The 21,699-nt window shown below is 31.1% G+C and overlaps 2 protein-coding genes across 2 annotated transcripts; both read right to left on the bottom strand.

The window, feature by feature from the left end:
• Window positions 1-6,689: 6,689 nt before the first annotated feature.
• LOC123228213 (transcription repressor OFP15-like) lies at window positions 6,690-7,891 on the bottom strand. Its single transcript, XM_044653524.1, has one exon. The coding sequence runs from the start codon at window positions 7,597-7,599 to the stop codon at window positions 6,733-6,735; it is 867 nt and encodes a 288-aa protein (XP_044509459.1). The 5' UTR covers window positions 7,600-7,891; the 3' UTR covers window positions 6,690-6,732.
• Window positions 7,892-20,278: 12,387 nt separating this feature from the next.
• LOC123226945 (probable CCR4-associated factor 1 homolog 9) lies at window positions 20,279-21,351 on the bottom strand. Its single transcript, XM_044651528.1, has one exon. It carries the CDS (start codon window positions 21,200-21,202, stop codon window positions 20,369-20,371), a length of 834 nt encoding a protein of 277 aa, XP_044507463.1. The 5' UTR covers window positions 21,203-21,351; the 3' UTR covers window positions 20,279-20,368.
• Between the last annotated feature and the right edge of the window lie 348 nt (window positions 21,352-21,699).

The raw sequence follows: 21,699 nt of genomic DNA, 5'->3' as shown, positions 1-21,699 counted from the left end.
TGTCCCATTTCACTTTCTTTCGAAATGAGTTTAAAACTTAGAATTTAGTCAAATATTCGTATAAATAAGTGGAAACATTTTGGATAAAAATTGACTCATGAAATCATAAATTTAATTTGGATTGTTGGATGATTTTTTTTTATAAATTCAATCATGACTTGTTATGATAGCTTATATGAATAATTTAATTGTGTATTATAGTTATATTTTTTAAATTTTGACGTCATAATTCAAAAGTGAGTAGAATTAATTTTTTTTATTATTGGATTTAATGAATTTTTTCCTTTCTAATACAAAAGTTAAAGAATTAGACATATTTAATATTTTAACACAAATATTAATTTTTTTTATAATATTTATCAAATGGTCACAATTGAACTATGGTAATTCAAAATCTAATAATCATAAATAGTACTAAATATGTAAGAATTGATTTTAAAATATACATAAATTAAGCTAGCTTGAATTAGTTTGGCTTATCTTAAATTCGTTTAGGATAGGCTCAAATTGAGTCAGACGGATGACTCAAATTAGTTCGAATTTAATTTTAATGATGTCAGATAATTATTAAAATGAGGTTATTTTATTTATTATTGAATAAAATAATATCGTTTTATCAATAAATTATAAATTCAAATCATGAATCAGAGTCACAAATCTATATTATAAACTCAACTCAAATTACTATTAACTTTGACTCAATAAACTCAAATCAAATTTAGATCATCCTATTTTTTATTTGAATTAAACTGAAAATAGAAGAGTTTGGACTCGATTATGTTCATATCGAAGCCTAAATTTAATTATCACATAATTGGTTATTTATATAATTATAATCCAATAATAATAAGATGTACCAAATAAACACAAACCCAGGTAAACCAAGCTATGATCTCCAATATTTATTTGGTTAAACACTTGTCGCCAAAAGAGGGCTATAGAAATTGGTGATGAGGTAAGTAGGAATTGAAAAAGATGCAATTTAATAGAAAATACAGGCAGTAATGAGATAATGACGTACAGTAACAGTAACAGTACTGCTGATGTTAAACCCTCATTACTCAATTGCAATTTAATTTGAATAGTGACAGTCTGATTCATTGGTCACCATCCCCCAATTTTCAATATCAATAAAATATCTGTTATTGTCATTGGGCCAAAAGACTTCAAACTTCTACCCTCAAAAAATTTAAATACCCTTTTATTAATTATTATCGTTAATAAAATTGGTTAGTAATACAGATATAATTATTATTATATTTAATTTATTAACTTTTCAAACTCAAATTTGAAAATTGATATTTCCCCCATTAGAGGGTTCTACAATTATCCCTTGCTTACAACTGTATTCTTTATTTTTGGTAACCATTCGACACTGTAATCATCGTCTTTTAGCACTGAACTGCATTATTTTTATTTCCATAATAACTCTCACAAATTTATTTTCTTCAATACCTCGTATTGAATACATCTTAGTTTAGGGATGAGATAATGGATTTGACATCCTCCGAGATTGGCTGAATTTTGATTCTGCCTCAACTGATAGGGTTTGAAAATCTGCTGCTAATAAACCTAAATCTCCTATCCGAATAATTTAATTCTTTCCCTGTTTCTGTTTGTTTGTTTTTAAACTGGGTTTTGATTATTTTTGGTTTTGTTTGACTTTTAGTGGGTTGCATTGATTGATTAATCGGTGATTTTGAGATGTTCATTAATTTTATGTTTTGAAGGTTCTACCTTTTTAAATTGCTGGATGCATTTTGTAAGGCTGGTGAGCTAAGAACAGTACATTAATGACATCTTATACGAACTTTGTTATCAATTGACCTTGGATGTTCCTAGGATGATGACAAAATCATATAAAAGCTTTTGTGTGAGACCGTTGCTGGGATTTTGCCATTGATAACACAGCAGTTCAAATCTTTAAATTGTTTTGCCTAATGTGCTCCCTTACTTAAAATGATCAATGTTGTGACTGATGTGTGCTGAAGGAAGAAGTCCGGTTTGTGAACACGACATTTCAGGATTTGGTGAACCGAGTGTGGGAGGCTTTTGTTTTGACAGTCTCATTTAATGATTTAAACTAAGTTAATTAACAAGGGTTTTTTGTCATTTCATTAGAAAAGGGTAAATAAGCCAATAGATTAATTCCCACCCATGGTTTAGTCGGTTGTTAAAGTTATAATCATTAATTTTAAAAAATCCAATTCTCTATTTGTAAAAGAATTTCTTGTTCTTTTTTATAATAAAATTTTGGATAGCACAAGTTGTTCCTCGATAGGTTTGATTGAGACTATATAGAAAAATACAAATTCCCATCATATAATTAAATATTATAAATAAAAAAAAACAAAATTACACATCTAATTATAGAATCACAAACCATAATAATTATGCTCCAATTTTGCATTTAATCACAGTAAACTATAAAATACTGTATTCTTGATATTAGAGAATTAATAAGTAGAACTATGATAAAAAAATCATTTGATGCAAAACTTACACAGAAATCAAAAGTACTAGACGAACACAAACTTCAGTGGTCTTGTTTGGTCACAATTTTCGTGCAATATTTTGATTTTGATTTTTCTTGGAAATTGAAGGTCTCGTTAATGACACAACCATAGCCAATTACAGAGAAATGTGAATTGTTGTATTGGTTTTCTCCATTTTTGGTGGCAAGTAAAAGCCTGCAGAGTAAAGAGGTTTTCGGTTTTAGGGCGGGTTTGTTTGTTCGCCTTCAAATATATTAATTGAATTTTGATAAATTAAGTAATATTAGTATTAAATTATTTTTGCTTTTTTTTTAATAGAGATTATATATTAAGATCTGATGAATAATTTGAATTTTCTTTAATTTTATTTTACTGTTAAGTGGTATTTATAATTTTTTTTTAAAAAAATTATTTGAACCTTATTATTTTTTTGAGATAGATCCAACCATACTAAATAAGTGAAATCGCAAGTCTTTTAACATTATTTAGTTGTCAATTATGTCACAAAATGTTCAAGAATTTATAAATAATTTTTTATATTTTTTATTTTCGAAAATATTTTATCATCGTAAATACAATTTTGTTTGGATTCAAGAATTATTGTTCATATATTTGAACTTAGTATAATTTAATATTCACATAGGAACCATGGTGGGTTGTTTAAGTTGTATTAAATAGGTGCTTAACGGTTTCATTATCTCGAATTAATCACATAACCAAAACTAGATAATAAGAAACCCTAATTTAGAGTCAGAAATATTTCAACTTTGGAATATGTTTTAAAACCCCCCATGCATTATCAAAATTAAAAAAATCATAAATGCAGAACAGTAAAGTGAATAGAAAATTAATTGTTACCAGAAAATAATATTAAAAAAGTTAATTAGATTATATCTGATTATTATACTATTAAGCCTGACTCAGCCACACAGCACAAGGTTTAGAAGCTTCGCCGCTCGAACAAGAATCTTAGCTCATATATTGAAGCCGAGGCATCCAAATTAATGAATCTCGAACATGGAGCTTTGACAATTAATTACTTTGATTATTAAAATTTATTTGTACGATGCAAACTAATCTGATTAATTAATTATAAAATTTAAGATTAAGGAGCTTCCAAGTTGTCAAATTGCCTACCTAACTAGGGCAGAACCCTAGAGGTTTCTTTTTTTAAAGCAAAATATCTTAAGAAGAGAAGACCATGTGGGTTCATAAAATACACCCCATCACAGCCGAAATTCGCTCTCTTAAAAGGCAGAATAACAAGAAACAAAGGCAAGAAGGTTACTCTTTTTGAGTTACTATCAAAATTCCTATAAAGATAAAGTTTAAGCGGGTGGTGCCAAGAGTAACAAAATAAAAAGTGCAAAGGATAGTTGCTACTTTGAGAAGAGGGCATGTAACACCCCAGGTCTAATAACCCGGCCCACTGTTAAAATATTATCCACTTTGGACACACAGTTCATCATGGGTTTACTTCTGGGCTTTGCAACCCAAAACGCGTCTTAACAGTTAAGGAGCTCACAGACTATTTAACCAATCCAATTCTCCCACCACTAACCAATGTGGGATCTATAGACAGAGCACACACAGACCCAACATCTCTTCCGTGCTTTGTCGATGTGAGATTCGCCTAGGGGTATCACAGGGCAAGTTTGACAAGTACATCAAATTTTGATTAAAAATATAATTGGGTTTTTAAAATTCTATAAATATATTATTTATTTAAAGTGAAACCACTTATATTTAACGGGGAGACGATTCAATTATACTGAACAGATAAAATTTTAAAGTTATTAATTGATCTAATCATAATTACTATATTAAGTAAGTAAAAATTTTAATATTATGAAACTAACTTTAGGAGCATTGTCATCCTTATTATTGTTAGTGTTGATGGTCAAATTATGTTTGACATATAATTAGTGACTGAATTACCCAAGTTTCTTAAAGATCAAGGGAAATAGACCTAAAGATTAATAATCTCGTTGTAATTTGTAATGTTACCACCACCTCAGGCATATTTTGGATGATTTTTCCTATGATGATAATATCGAAAATACTTTAAACTAAATTATAAATTAAAAAAAAAAATTAAAATAATATATGTTTATTTATAGTGTGATATCACATCAACTAACAGCCCAACTTCAAAAAATTAGTCATTTAAGGCAATGCATGTGCAGCAAATTTGAAGTCCTTCACTATCATACGTAGTGAAAAAAAAAAAGAAAAGTCAAACATCTATTTTAACATCTTCAAGGTCCCAACATGCGTATTCGCCACTCAATTTATTTCTGGCAGTGACAATCTACTGACCCGGTAAGAATATGGTACCCTTTTTCGTTTATTTTGTAGTTTCATTTGATAGTGAAATTATGAGACAAAGATTCAAAATTTTGCCCCCGGAGGATAACTTGAATGATTAAGTGTGAAATCTTTGAATAATTTTATAAGGATTTTAACTCAGAATTTATAAAAATCAGATCAAAATCAAACTCTTAAATTATCCAATATAATAGTTAGAGTTTTATATTTTTGGTGTAGTTAATTCAGTCTCGAATGAATAATTCGTGTTTGAGTGAGGTTTTTCTGATATAAAAGAAAAACAAAATTCTTGTGGGTATTGAGTTGACAAGGTGTTGCCTAGCCCCAAGGTAACCCCACCCCTTTCATTCTTTCTTGCAAACCCATTACAAAGCCGGATTTTGCAGGCTGGTTTGTCTGTTAAAAGGTCATGAAATGTATAAAATTGTTTCCATTAGGGTCTATTAAAATTTTAAATTATCTAATACAATAATTGTAAAACTAGTTATTAGATTTAAAATTTTATTTTTTTATATGATTAATTCAATTTTGAAAAACGATCCAATTTAAGTGAGATTTTTTATTATAAAAAAAAATTAATTTAAAATTCTTGTCGGTATTGTGATGATAAGGTGTTGCCTAGACCCCTGGCTAACCCCACCCCTTCCTTTCTTTCTTGCAAACCCATTACAAAGCTGGATTTTGCAGGCTGGTTTGTTTGTTAAAAGGTCATGAAATGCATGGAATTGTTTACATTACACTATTGTTGTTATGCGACTCTTAAACCAATGAAAATATTCCATGTACAGATTGGAAAAGTGGTCACACGGAGACATTAACTTATCGACTCAAAATCATATTTTTCTCAATTTCTGGGGCTACAACGATAATGTTTCCACCTGCAAGGGATAGGAGTTTACCTCCAAGCCAAAACCTCTGTGCTGGATTTGTTCCTATCACCTGAAAATGACTCATTTTCAAATTCAACGGCCCTGATCTCTTTAGCTCAGATCAACTATTTCTCCAACCCATCACAGTGCCTACACGTGCACTTTCGTAGTTTTGTTGCATGAGATTGTTTTTGGGAACAGAGGCATTAATAACAGAATGCCGTTGAAGCAACCTCATTTTCCATAAAATTATATATATATGTATTTTTTGTGCATTGTTTATTTTTGTCTTTATATATGCAATTAATTATAGTTATTTCACTTTTCTTGAAGAAGAAAAAAATCCCACAAATATAAAAATTTCCGTGACCCATTGGTTTGTTTCCCTTAATTTTGCAACAAGTTGTCTACCATGTATATAATTTTTTATATAATATATAAAATATTTATTAATCATATAAATAACATGTGAAATCTTGAATTCAATAAATGATCTTATAAACACTAGATTAGATAACTTAAAAGTTTTATTTTAAAATATCGTTCGAATAGATTTAAATTTTTTCATACGTAAAACCCTTATTTTATGTCATTTAAACTATCTTTTAAAAACAAATGTAGCTAACTTGGTTGTTTGTGATTGAACGTTTGTTTGAAGATAGGCCTTTTAAGATAAATAAAACTATATATAAAAAAAAATTATATAATCTTTTGTGTATAACCCAAGTGACAAAGTGTGACTGAATAATGTAATTATTTATTTTTTCTTTTATTTCAAAATTATTTGAACATATATCACCATTTTTGGTTGTACAAAAAATGTTGTACAATTTATTTGTATGTGCAATATTACTATTGAGGAAAATAATCCCAACATTTTTTTACATGTGTTATGCGTGTAACCCCTCCACACGTGGGAGAGTGTACTTGAGAAATAATTCATAATTGAAAGTAAAAATAACCATCATTCCTCAAAAACATAGACAAAATTAAAGAGTGAATAAATACAAAGTAATTAATATTAAAATTGATTAAGATGATCAAGAAGCATCATCTTTTTGTTTAATCTCATCCTCCGCTTTTAATAATGAAGATAAACAAGGATTAGTAGGAGAATTATAACTATGAATCTCCTCCTCTTCCTCATCGGCTTCTAATAAAGAAACGGTACATGGAGTTGAAGAAGATTCTTCTGAAGAAAAGTTAAATGACAAGGGAGAAGAAGGAGAACGAGAACAAGAACAAGCTGAAGCTAATGAGAAGGAAGAACAAATACTTGTAGCTGTATTGATTTTACTTGAGGATGAAGTTGTTGTTGTTGAAGACGAAGAAGAAGAAGAAGAAGCAAAAGCGAGAGCAAGAAGCAAATCGACAAAAGCTCTTACTATATATCCATGGTTGCTCTTTCCATTGACTCTTAAATACCAGCTCAAAAGCTCTTCAAAATCTTCCCACTCTTTCAACCCATGAGCTTCCACCATTTCCTCCATGGTTTTTCTGAAGTCAATGTAAGGATCTCGAGACTCCATTGACAAAATTACACTCTTTTTAAAAGGAAACCCACCTGTCTTCGCTTCTTCCAGGATAGAACTCGTCTCACCCGGCTCAAAAAACAGTCTCTCCCTCTCTGATTTCAGCTTTTGGATGACACTCTCCACGTAGGAATCGAAGTCAGAAGTGGTGGTTAACAATGAAGAATCACCTTCAAGCAACTCAAACTTGCAGGCTGAATTGATGGTCTTCAACATTTCGGTAGTATTAGTGTTATTTTCTACAATATTACTGGTTCTAAAAGAGAGAGTTCTTGTTTGATGACAAGAAGGCCAAGGCCAAGACGATGATCGTGCCAATGTTGTGCTGCCATTATTTTTGGAGAGAAAATTAGGAAGCTTCATTTTCTTGCCCATGTGCGGTTTGATTGTATTGTATTTGAAAGAAGACTGGAAATGAAATGTTTTGAAATAAGGTTTTGGAGGGCAAATGCTTTTATTTATGAAGCATTAATTTGGGAGATGAAAGAGGAGCTGAGAGAGAAAGCAGGGAAGTTGGGAAATAATAACAACGAGAAGAAGAAGAGAAGAAGGAGGGCTTGCTAGGTTAGTTGGTGGGGTCTTCCAATTTATTCTTATAAGAGTAATAAATTTTGGGATTGGAAATTTAATGTAGTTTAGCGGTGCTCATTCAATACTGTGGATGCTACTTCTGTTTCTTCTTTCAGAGTTTTTCTAGCATAGCTTTGTTTGAAATATTATTTTAACCTGCATTTTATAATGACTGACATCATAATTATTTTATTATATAAATAAATTTTATAATAATTGATATTATAACCATTTTCTTTTTTCATCGTCTAAATTATCCCTTTTGAGAGTAAGAGTATACAAGAATTTTAATGGAAGATTGCAATATTACTCTTTTTAAATTTTATTTTAGGCAATAGCAATTTTTCCTTTTTCTTTAATTTATCATGTTGAATTGAGAAAAATGATGATATCTCTGTGGTATTCTAGAAAATTTCTCCACTAAACTGTTTAATCTGGTGGACAGATGTTTCTTTATGAAGATTCAAGTAGAAGGTTCCATATACACATACTATATCTTATACTTGTACCATTCGTTTTGGAAATTTACATTCTAAAATACCCTCAAATATTGGTTATATTTAGAATCATATTTTATATTTTCTTTTAAAAAGAAAAGTATAATATTCTTGATTCAATAATTTGTCTTATTATCAAAATATTATCTATTTTAAATATACAGACAGTCTATTATAATTTTACTTATGAGTTTTATAATTCAAAATACGTTTTGATAATTTAAAAAATTTACAGACTATTTAACTAATTTAATCTTTTTATTCTCAAATGATGTGAAATATACAAATAAATTTAATATCTTTTATATATTTTATCGATATAAGATTTGTTTAAAAGTGTCGCAAAAAATAATCAAAATGTGTATGATATTAGTAGGAGAAGAAAAAAGTTTTTCTTTTTTCAATTTATATGTTTAAAACACAATGAAACTTGTACTTTTCTTACAAAACTTGTGTTCTATAAACATAACATCAAAAGCACATTTCAGCTTTTTGTAATTAGAAAGGAAAAAAAAATTAGCCCACGTATCCAGCAGACTCATAAAGCATTTAGTGATAAAAAAAAATAATTAAAAAATTCATTGATAAAAAAAATAAAATTGAAATAATTTGAAAACACAATTTTTAAACAATATAAAACAAACATATGGAAGATGAAAGCTCACGTGCAATGCAACTCCTAAACAAATAAAATAAAATAATATCCAGAGAAGAGAAGAGCAGATAGATTGAGACTTTCATTAATAAATAAAAATTTTAAAAATTGTTGATGGAATTTGAGTTTCAGAAATCTGACTTCGATAATTTGTTCTGTTTCTCCCAAAATTCCAAGAAGATGAGACATCTCTGAATTCAAAATCTATCTTTAAATGTAAGACTAGTGGCCATGGCATGGCTGTCTGCCTGACTCCTCCAAGCTATAAGGAATCTTACTTGCAAACAATTTGGTGTTGTTTGTCTGATGTTAAAGACTGATTACCACTAACACTATTTTGTTTTGTTTGATTAATAAATAATAAAAAATTAAGATGATATTTTATTAATAATAATAATATGATTTAATTGATAAATAATAAAAAATTATGTAATTTTTTATTATTAATGATGATAGGATAATTATCATAATCCAAACTTTATCTATTAAGTGCATGAGACCTTAAACGAAATTAATCATAATATGCCCATAAATTTTAATTAACTGGATTATAAATTTACTTAGGTTTTGTTACATTAAAATAATATCAATGTTTTCCCCAGTGTGGGAAATTTTCTAACAAAAATTTCACTAACTCATATAAAAGAATCAAGTCTTGCGGGTAAGACTAAATTTAGAGTATAAGCTTGTAATATTATTAGATTAATTAAAATTATATGCAAAGGGGACCATATAATATTATTTGATGTAATGGGGCTGGTCCATTGTCTGTCAGGCAAATTTAGTCGGTATGACTGAGCAGAAGATTTAATTAGGAGTGACATGTAATGCCCAACATATCATCCAAGAGAGCTTTGTAAAATTCACTGCACAGTAAAAAAAAAAAGAAAAAGAAAAAAACTTGAACATTTTATTTTCTAATCTTGAAGGTAGTTCAAATGCATTTGATATGCAAATGTAAATACTACATTTAATTTCAACCCTTCAAATATTCAATCAAAAGTTGATAATAAGTTAAGCCAAACAATAAAATTATACGTATATATTTTTTATACATAATTTGAATATACATATAATGTATCATCATATGATTAAATAATTTCAAATTTGAGATAAAGTAATATCCAATCATATAATGACATATCATCTATATATTTAAATTATATACCAAAAAATAGATACAAATAATATTACTTTAAACCGAATTCTAAACTTGAAAGATCCATAATCCTCGTATGAATTTGGTGGTTTGTTATGGGTACAACAAACATTAAAACTTATTCACTTAATGTGACAAAGAGTCAAAACTTTCTTCTTCTTCACTTTCTGCTGGCATGGTTTCAGCAGGTCAACCCTACAAACCCACCAAACCTGTCCACAATTTTGCTACAACTTCTTGATTGAAAATTTTTATTTTCCAGGACTTGAATAAAAATCATCTAGTTTGGGGAAACTAACACTGAAATATAGGAGGCTTGATTGCTTTAATTCTTGAGAGTGGCAATGTAAATGGGTGGTTGGTTATTAGTCCAATAATGTTACTAGCACCATATTTTTTAATTACGAGTCAACGATTGCATATGGTTCAATCCAGAATCTCAACAAAATCTGAAGTTTCTTGTATGGCTTCAAAAAGGTTTTCTTTTTTTTTAAATGTCGAGGCACCCTACTTGAATTGAATAAGTAGATAAAATCAGGGTCTAATCTTGATATGATACTGTCGACACTTAATCTTAATCGTTCTATTTGAAATTCTAAACTATAACCATTCAAATTATCTTTCAGGGTTTCAAAAAAAGTTATAGATTAACGAAATTTATTTGTTCTATGATATTAAGATTAAATAGTATTATGTGTATAAATAATGATATGTTATAGTATGATTGAATGTTACTTTAATTTTAATTTAAAATTATTTAATTATATGATGATATATTATTATTTATATATATAAAGAGAATCAAACATAAAAAAAAATTAATTCAGACTGAGACTACTGTCTGAGAGGACCCATAGGTCTAAATTCTTGCATTAATTTTCTTGATAGGCCTTTCCCTCAACTCTTGCCTCGTGTTGAGTACAGAAAAATTAATAGAACTCATTAAATCAAAATCAGATCCAAAATAAGTGAAATGGGCCAGATGCCCAGAAACTTGACACCAAATCTTAAGAGTGAACTACTTTTTTTTTTTTTTTGTAGTAAATGTGTATATTAAAAGAAAAAGGAAAAATCTAACACAGAGAATTTAAAACAATCGAAGCTTGTCCTACCCTAAGTAAGGAAGAACAACCAAACAAGTAAAAACTTAGAAGGTCTACACCAAAAAACAACAAAGATAAAAACCTATTCTCTTCTTAAAGACTTATCTAAATACCTATAAAGATAGGGTTTAAGAAAAAAAAATAAAAGAAATTATCTATCTTTATTATTTATTATATTTACAAAATTTATCTTAACCATATTTTGCATTTAAATTAGTGCAATGACTTAAATAAAAGTTGATCAAAGTTAAAATTTTAAGATGGAATATAAATGTGATTCTCTTCAACAATAACATCAACGTCAACCCATGTTCCCTCTTCCGCCATTTGTTTTGCAGTGGTGAGCCACAATCCAACAATCTTCTCTTCCCCACCATTGCAATTTATACGTGGCAGTGGAGCCATAGTCAATCCCCACTCACCGAAAGCCCATAAAGCCTCCCTCCTTTCTTCCCAACCGCATCAACTTCACAATCCCTCTATATCTCAAATTCATTTACCAACACACACTTTTGCACATCTCTATTTTTTCATCACAACAAATACAATGACAATTACGGATTAAAAATTTTTTGTTAAAAACCCAGATACATTGTGATTTTATGTCTTCCTAGTTATGACACTTCTAGTATATTGAATAATACAATAACCGTGTTGTATATTATAACATCGTATATGAAGTGAATTGACCAATGCTCTTGTCATTCCTTTAACTTATAACAAACATGAAAAAATTTTGTTTGAGGTGAATAATTTAGTGGTTGATTGGTTGAATTGAGCTTGGTTTAATTGCTCGTCAAAAAGCACCTATTTTATAAGGTTTCCACAAAAGCATTGTTTTTCCCTAAAATGTCATTTTTTTTTGCAAGTGTTGATGAAAAAATGTTGGGCCTTTGAGTGTAATATAATTTGCCCCAAAACTCTTTTTGAACCCACTAAATAAATGCTTTCTAAAAAGCAAAAGGGCATCCAAGAATAGTGCGAGGTTCAATCTTTCTGTAGAGTAAATATATAAATTGTTCAAATCGATTAGCTTATAGCAGTGCTCCTACTACTAATGATCATGACTATATAGAGATTACTCTTGCCATTTGCAACGATTTGGTTGAAGTGCATATCGTGAACCATGTTGTAGGCGGAGGAACTTTGCATGAGAATCCAAAGCTCTTTTTTTTATTTTTTGTGACCGAGTTAATCCTGTTCAACTTTGCTAGATAGATAAACCCTCCAAAGTATAGTAATTGAATCCAAAACCATTACGTTAGATAAGTCAGAGTTTGACTTTGTTGTAGTCTATCACTATTTGGGTTCAAACTAGTCGATCCAAGATTTTTCATATAAGAGAGAGAACTCATATTATTCAAACTCTAGTCTTTCATAAGGGACCCTTTTAGTTCACCCAAAGCTTTTTTTGTTGGCGATGATTGAGATGACACAAACTAAGATCATCAAAAAATGTTTACAACATTTAGAACCCTGATTGAGACGGCAAAAGTGTTTATGGTGGACACTGCAAAACATTTAAAATAAGCCAAAAGGATTATGAGTCTTAAGGGAATTAAGATTAGAGTTAACTAATCAGTGAAAGAGGAGAAATGTGATAGGGAAAATAAGTGAAAAAAAAAAAGATAAGATGAAGGAATCATTTTGCCCTTTTATTATAAAATTTCTCCTAACGTAATTCACATTTGTTGCACCACAATGAAAGAGACCATCTCATTCTCAGTTGTGGTTCAACTTATTTACGGAATCGAATATAAATCCTACATTTTTTAATCAAAGTTTCGTAGTATTTTACAAATTAGAATTCATCTGACAAGAACTTAAAGTAAAATCAGGAAGGCGGTTAACATACCTTGAGTAGAAATTGCAGAAACTCCATTATCAGATAAAAACAGTGACAGTTGTGTTATCCACATGGGATGAGGGGTGACCACCTGCACCACAATTAACACAGACATGTGGAGGAAATGAACAAATGGCCATGGGACAATACCCAGCAGCTTTCTGCAAATTTAGTTGCAGGTAGTGGTCTATGTCTTGTGTAGTTTCTGAGAACTCCAATAGCAGTGGAAGCTGAGAGATGAATTATACCTATAAAATGGTTCCCTCCGGCCATCTTCTGAAACATGCTTTAATACGGTCCAATTTAGGAGACGCTTAGCCATTATTCGGAAAGTAGCAATGAAAATACAGTATTGTAAGATTTTCTGTTTGATTTAGATGAATCCAGACAGTAAATGCAACTGGAAAAATAAACCTTCTTCGAGTGAATATTCATTACCACATAATGACGCATTATCTGTATACTTATACTCGGAATCTTCTCTTTACCATTTAAGCTATCCTTGGGGCCAAACCTAACTTAACATATTTACAAGAAATGTAAAGCTCTAACTAAAATAGTAAAAAAGCCTGTTTTTTTACCATTATCAAACCAATAAAATGCTCTGGTTTCAAATTTAGAGAACAATACTATTTTGACAAAAGGGACCACCCCAACTGTTTTGATGAAGTTAATGGTCCAACCAACCCCACAAACCCATGTGTGCTACTCAAAATCAGACTGGTGAACCACACTTGAACCTGATACAAGGTGATTTCAGGACCACCTGCTCTTTTTTCTTTCAATGAGAATTTATATTTGTCAATATATATTTAGATGAAAATGACATTTGCAAAAGATCAAATCTAAATGACTTCAATTTTAGGACCTAGAGACATGCTACCTATGAAGGTGAAGCTTTTGACTGTTGATCTTTCCTTTTTTTTATCGTAACTTCTCTTCCTGAATCTATTTAATCAGGGAATAGTCAAGTTATGAAAGCATAAACTTTGGGTAATATGGTGACAAAAGAAAGAAGACAAGGCAAATCATTCACTATTCATGCTAGGATTCAGCAGTTTTTTTCCCCAAATAAACAAGGGGTCAGTTAAGCAAGCTAGAAAAACCCTTTCCAATTTCCACCCCATTTAGACAGAAGCCAGTCTGCTTAGCTCCTCTTTCCACTGGAAGATTGCTAAGGAAAGAATCCAAGTCATACAAGTTTATAAAACATCAAGCTTAGGTGACCCCAACCATAGTTATTAGTATCTTACAATATAATACGATACAAGTAGAAAATGATATATATCCTAAAGTGTATCGTATTAATACAATATAGTAGATATAACTTACGATACAATATATATTACCGATACACGAAAAATTAGAATTTTGATATATAATACAATATGCAATTTGACTATTATAACTTAACAAGTTAGAATAAAGATCAAACTGAGGATATCAACCACCAGACGTCATCAGAAAATAAGACTTTATATTGTTAGTAAAAATTACAATATTCATATCATATGATCATGCCTACCTCTGTAAAGGATGATGTTGGAAACCAGAATTTCAAATTAGCAATGGTATATTTTGTATTTATTTGATTATTTCTTTCCTACTTTATCTCTACATAGCCTAATTTTGGGTTTGTAAACTTTGTATATATATATATATATATATATATATATATATATATATATATATATATGATATATATATATATTGACCTCTTAAGATTTTATCAATTCCTTAGTTTTTGCTTTATGATATTGGAGCCTTAATCCCAACATCAGAACTATTTTCTGTTGCCGAATGATCATATGAGTTACCAGAAAAGACATAAATACCACAAAAAAAAAAAAAAAAAAAAATACAAACATCATTAAAGAAGGCATAAATACCCTATAAGCTTGACAATTTTTCTAGAAATTTATCGAAAAACATATAAATCTCATAAATTGATAATCTACTCTCAAAGAGTGTCGGTTTATAATCTTCAATAAAAAATCTTATCGGAAACCTACTAGTAAACATTTTTGTTCTTAGAAATTGCTAGAAAACCATTTGGTGGGCATTAATTGAGTTGAATAAAATTAGGTGTGGAACAAATTCAAACAAAATTTATATTCAATAAACACGACGGGATTGGGTTTGAAAAACCTTAATTCAAGCCCTAGGCTCGGTTAAGCTTGAAAATCTATTTGAGTTAATTCCATGCATATAAATTTTCATTGATTCATAGACTTGGCCTGACATTTAAAATAATAATAATTTACCTTCTATCACCATCATACATAACAACACTCATAATGAAAAAAAAGAATCTCTGTTTCTATAGAAGATCCATGGCAAAAAATTATGGAGATATACGTATATAAATATCAGGTAGCATGTCTACAAGCTGCAAAAAGTGAGAGCTGCATGTTGTAGGCTTCTTTGACTTGTGCTATTACTTGTGCAATGGTTGGCCTCCGTGGGGCATCTCTCTCTCTACGACTGCACATCTTATAGCTACTAAAGCTGCCTTCTTCATCCTCTCCACATCTAAACTTCCTTTTCAGCTCCCATCCACTATCTCAAATGCACCGGGCTTGGCCTGCATTTTCAATTCATGGCACTTAACAATCTACACTCTCTCATTTACTTGGGAATTCATTGTAGACAAGAGTGTATTTGTCAAGTTTTCAATTTGTAAAGGATTGTGAGGGTTTATTTGTAAAGTTTTTCAAAGTTGATGAGGTTGGCCCAAGTGTGAAAAATATTAACAAACCGGGCTTAAAAAAAGACCCCAGACCCGAATAGGCAAAGCCTGAAGCTTGGGCCTAAAACTTTTTTTCGGTTTGGGCTTGAACAGGTCAAACCTATTTAGTAGGCCCGATTCCTACCCCTAATTCCTCTACTGCCTTGTCACCTAGAGTTTGATACACATTTTCTTCAAATCACTCAACACTCTCTCAATCGAACCAACTTTCCTTAGTTGTTCCAATATATTCTTCTGCTTATTCACCGGAAAGGCAAAAGGGGTTATCTGAATAGTACTACTCTTCAACCCAATCCTACCGTTGGTGGATGCAATCAATGGATGACCGAGAATTTGATTTTTATGTCCTGGCTTATCAAAACAATAGAGCCCAAAATTGGCATGACTTGTTGAAGTCCGTAGAGAAGAACGAGTTAAGTTGAGCATCTGTGTAACGAATTCAGATCCACAAGCTTCTACTCTTACAACACAAAGTGCTTGCAATAAAAAATCAGCTTCCAAACAGTGGTTTGATCACTGTTCCCATGCTAGAAACTTCATGGTAAGCCCCTAGAGTGGAACTCACACAGTCAAAGAGATGGATAGCAGATAGATAAATATAGTGGCATTCGATCTGCCTATACAACAACTTTTGCATCCAAATTGTAATACCCATAAGTATGTTTAAGAGTATTTTGATCAAATGGTATTACATATGTATTGTTTAAGTCACAAAATTATGTTAAAGTGTTGAATGAGGAGGGTGGAACAGTCGTTCAAAGATTTGTTTGTAAATTTCACAGAGATAAAAAGATCTATACTTCTTCCAAGCAAGAGTTTTAATCTTCCAACAAAATCTATGTAAGACATCACGTCAGTCTAAGCTTTGAAGTTCAAAACTCAAATATTATGAAAGAAGCTTCCACCAAAAGAAGTGGTGTGCACATAAGATTTTTTCACTTGATATGCCATAGCCATTAGACACACACTATAGCAGCACTAAAAAACTTGTAATTGCTATCTGCCTCCCTCTACCTTCATTACAAATGATGCTTCAGATGAGTCAGGTCTAAAGAATGTAAATGCAGATTAATTCGGTATCTTAAATCCCCGATTCCATGGAATTCTATATTCAATCACAAAGCTAAGCTTAATCACTTTAAATGATGGGTCTGTAGTTGGACTAACTACAAAAATATAAGGATTCTGAATCAAAATGAAACAATATTATAATTGACAAACAAAAAGATAACACATAAAAGAATCAACAAGCTACTAACCAAAAATAGCAGAGTGAAAAACTTGATTTACATGTTTTTCCAAATGTACAACACCCAATGAATCCAGTCAAAACTTTTACCAATGAATAATACAGCATAAACTTTATTAAGAGCTCTACAATAATAAGGATTATGACAACAACAGCATATGATAATCCAGCCTTTACACAAACCAAGAGAAGGATGTTATAGAGAGCAGAATTATGAATTCTCATAACAAAATTTCCATTGAAGAATGAAAAGTTTCTCTAAATAAATAAATTTGAACAATCAATATCAATAATTTTCTTTCCCAAGCAATGTACTCTTCATAAATATGTGATGCAGAAACAGAAATCAAGCTCATTCTTCCACACGAGTCTTAGATTGTGTTTATGAAAGAATTCACCACTTGGACAAGAAAAAAGATCTCAGAACTGCAAACCTGTACACTGCAATCCAATATGAACTGGAAAGAAATTGCTGTGATGGCTAGAAGTTTTCGTCACAAAACTAGAGGAACTAAGAAAGATCACAATGTCCTTTTACCTATTAACTATTAGTACTATTAATGGCATCCAAGTCCACTTAATTAACATCAGTATAATACATATATCAGAAATATCACAATGAAGAATTCACAGTATTTGTAACTCAGAAAACAATGGTCACTGGCAGGCCCAAGAAAGCACAATGAGAGAGCAGTGGGTATCATAGACTCCCCTATTAAACTGCCATCACAGAATTCCACATCCTACTGCCTCACTTCTAATGCACACAAGTTCTCCACAAAGAATCAGATAGAAGACATCAGAACCATTCAAGAAAAATTAGAAGCCCTAAACAGATTATGCCACAATTTCAATGACAGACAATTAAAATAAAATATTACAGTTAATGTTGGTTACCAATAATATTCATCAATATCTTGATCACACCATTCAATGGTTACCAGTTGGTAACACAATGGCTGTTGAAGTTTGATTATTTTTTAGGTTTGTAACATATTTTTGAAATAAATTCCTTATTTTCAAACCTTACTTTATTTTATAAAATCTAAGCTTGAATTTTTCATCCACTCAAAAATTATTTTCCATTCTTTTATTTCCAAAATTTCACCAAACACTGAAAACCATTAAAAAAAAATCTGAGGAAAATGCAGAACTTTGATTTCATTTCCTATTACCATGTTGCCCAACACTGTCACTACCACTCCACTGCAATTCTCCTTGGCGTTACTGCCACATCCAGCCATTGTCACCACAACCACCATCACTATAGCCTTCACTATTGGCCATATCCTTGTAATAAGAATCACCAACCTACTATGTCACCAAACAGTTAAAAAAAAAAAAATTCTCTTTCAAAATTTTCAGTTGAAACAATCAATTCCCATTTTAATCCCTTCTGGAACTAAAATAAAATAAATTCCAGTCTTCTTGCCAACTACAAATCAACCCTATAGAATTTGTCATTTACAAATGTAAGATGACTGCAACTTAAATAATTCATACGTTTCAACAAATATAGAAAGGAAAATCTTGAATACAATGAAATATAAATTACAATTTTTAAACATCTTTTTTTTTTTCACTTTATCACATAGTATTGAGGTATGAAATTTAAATGACATGCAACCTAAATGATAAATAGATTTCATCAAACTTAGTAAGGAAAATCTTTAATACAATGAAATATGCATTATAGCGGTTTCAAAGTCAGTTTCATCACTTTATTACACAGTATTGAGGTATGCAATTTAAATGACATGTCAGAGGTGCTAAAAAAATAAGTGATATATTGAAGAGGTATCAGCAATTTTATGGAAAGACACTAGTTCACACAGGCTAAGGAATCTGAACTAAAAACCAACTTTCAACCTTGGAAAGGGCTAATTCACTATAATTTATCAGGATTGTGCAACAATTCAGATGTTTCTTCAAAGAAGTAATATCATTGATGAAATGCTTTTTTATATAACTAATATCAAGATCTACTACTGGTGTGCTTTCCACATAGTTCACACAACTGATAATGTTTAAGAATGACAAGTATTGTTTCTTAATATGTGAACTAATGTATTATAATGATGCAAAAGTCAGGTTTTAGAAGAATGTTGCTCTGGAAAACATTTCACATGTTATGAGTTTCATTTTCCCATTTGTAAATATCATGGCAAGATTATGGTAATATCAACTCTTTGTCTGAAGAAACACTTCAGCAATTGGCTTAAAAGGATATTGCTTGCAAATCAGAGAGAGGATAAACATACTGGTTAAAACCAAACTATTGTGTATGGTGTCAACAATGAATCACTTCATCTCATAAAATCTGACAGAAAACTGCTTTGCTCAACAGATTTACCCTTCTGATCCACAGAAATCATGAAATCTATACCAAGATAACTTTGCTGTGCACATTGTACTACATCAATTACTAAATTTTTCAGTCAGATCAAAGTTGTATTAGTTTATCCTATACAAACTGCAGTTTTACCACCTCACCTGATTTGTTTTGTTATATACCAACTTCTAATTCAAGAATAAGAAATACCAAGATTTGGTCCACTCTTCTTTTATCAACAAAATCCATTATAGATTCCTCTAGCCTCTTAAACAATCTAGAAAAGCACTAACTAAGTTTTCACCTCCCAAGTTCTAAAATTAAGAAACACTAACAACATTATCAACAGTAGTGATCAGAAAATTTCTCTTTTGATCGGCCACAAAGCTTGAAGAAGAAAAATTATGCATTCTGATTATGCAATACAACAAACACCCTTCATCCACAACCACAACCTGGCAACCAATTTCTAAGACATGCAAACCAATCCAGATCATGAAATCAAGCAAAAAGGATCCAGTTCACTTCATACCTATAAATTAAGCTTGAGCTCACCTTCTATCTTTCACAAAAAATGCACCAAAAGAGGATATCACATTCTTTCCGTGTGCTTTATAATTCCATATTTATAATTTGATCACACCAAAATACCTAAGGCCTCCAACTCTATGTGCAGAACATAAAAAAAAATAGAACTTTCTTAATCCACTAATCTCCAAATTGCCAAAAACATGATGATCCCATTTCCTCCTTTCCAAATAAAGTAGAATTCCAGTTCAAATCACTACACCCTACAATCTTATTACCACTTATTTGAGATGTATATGAATCTTTAAAAACAATTAATTATGTCAGAATTTTGAGCAGAGAACATACCATATGCAACTAAAAGAATTAAACTGAACTAATTTTTTTTTAATATTGAAATCACCCAATTGTGTACAGGGAACAACTTTGATCATATCATATCATTATTCAATTCATTCATTCATAAACTTCTAAACCATACAAAACATTTGCATACTTTTCAAGTCCATCATCATCTCCTCCAAAATACATCTCTCTAATCTTCGAAAACGCGTGCAGCGTAAACAGGCTATCTGACCCGGCTTGATGGCTCTTCCCAGTTAACCGCTCCAAATTCAATGCCTTCCCAACCCGATCCAACCCGCCGTGCAAATTCGAACAAAATCTCATCAAATGCTTCACATCATATACGCTTCCCCTGAAGAAAACACTCACGACATTCAAGAATTCTTTTAAGTTGTCAGGCAGAACTCGCTGCGTCAAACATTTGACCAAGTACCCAAAATCATACGCGCTGTGGAATGTAACCCACGTAACGGCATCGTTTAACACCAAACCCGATGACATCAACAATTCAGCGAATTGCACCGAGTCGATCCCGAGTTCAAGATTTTTCTCAAAATCAATCCCTTGGCGTTTTAACAGCTCGACCGAGTCGTGCGCATGTGCGTCGCACCTGATATTGAAGTCCTTGAAATTAAATTCCCATATGTAACACTTCGAACCCGACCCGAGATCCGGCAGATTCCCCTTATCGTCAGATAGGGTGAGCCCGATTTGGATCAGCTTCAACATATCGACATTAGCTTTCAAGCTGATATAGTTTTCAGTCGGATCTTGGAACCGGAAATCTTTTTCCGATCGGACAACAACGCCCGGAAACTCCGTATCCATCGAGATAATGGGATAACTATCGACTAACGATCCAATAATCTTGAGTTCAGCCTCCAAATTCTCGGCGAATACCGAACGGATCACGGTCTGACACGGCGGAGGCTTGACACTACACATATTTTTGAAATCGGGTCGGATTCTTGGATTTGAGATTCTGATACTTAGGGTTCGGTGGAATTGGGTATTTTTGATTGTAGAGAAAAGAATTTTAAATAAAGAGTTTCAGAGACGTGGAGGATCAAAGGCTAATAAAGCGGTTAGTTTTTTTTTTTTTGAGGTTTAAACGTAAATAAAAAATAAATAAAATTCCTCGTATATATTGTATTATAACAGATGCCGTAAAAACTCAAATGCCGATGCCATTTATTATTAATTAATATAAAATTTAATTTTCCGGTCACTTCCAAAGGTACAATGAACTTACAGCGTGAGGTACGAGTGAGAGAAGCGTGAAGAAGGTAGGGTGTGGAGTGGACAAATGAAATTACGATAATGCCGGTGGTTGCGTGGGCTGTTCGGCTTTCTTGGTTTTTAGTTTGAATTTAATGGTTTTAACTTTTTAGAATTTTAAAAATTAGAAAATAATAAATAAAATTATTAGTTAGTTGTTATAA

Source organism: Mangifera indica, chromosome 10 (genome assembly GCF_011075055.1).
Source record: "Mangifera indica cultivar Alphonso chromosome 10, CATAS_Mindica_2.1, whole genome shotgun sequence".
NCBI lineage: Eukaryota > Viridiplantae > Streptophyta > Magnoliopsida > Sapindales > Anacardiaceae > Mangifera > Mangifera indica.
Note: the sequence above shows the minus strand (reverse complement) of the source record. Positions and strands in the feature narration are given on the sequence as shown.

Bases quoted from the DNA above. Each gene is read 5' to 3' on its own strand.
- LOC123226945 (XM_044651528.1), bottom strand. From the start codon at position 21,202: ATGTGTAGTGTCAAGCCTCCGCCGTGTCAGACCGTGATCCGTTCGGTA.
- LOC123228213 (XM_044653524.1), bottom strand. From the start codon at position 7,599: ATGGGCAAGAAAATGAAGCTTCCTAATTTTCTCTCCAAAAATAATGGC.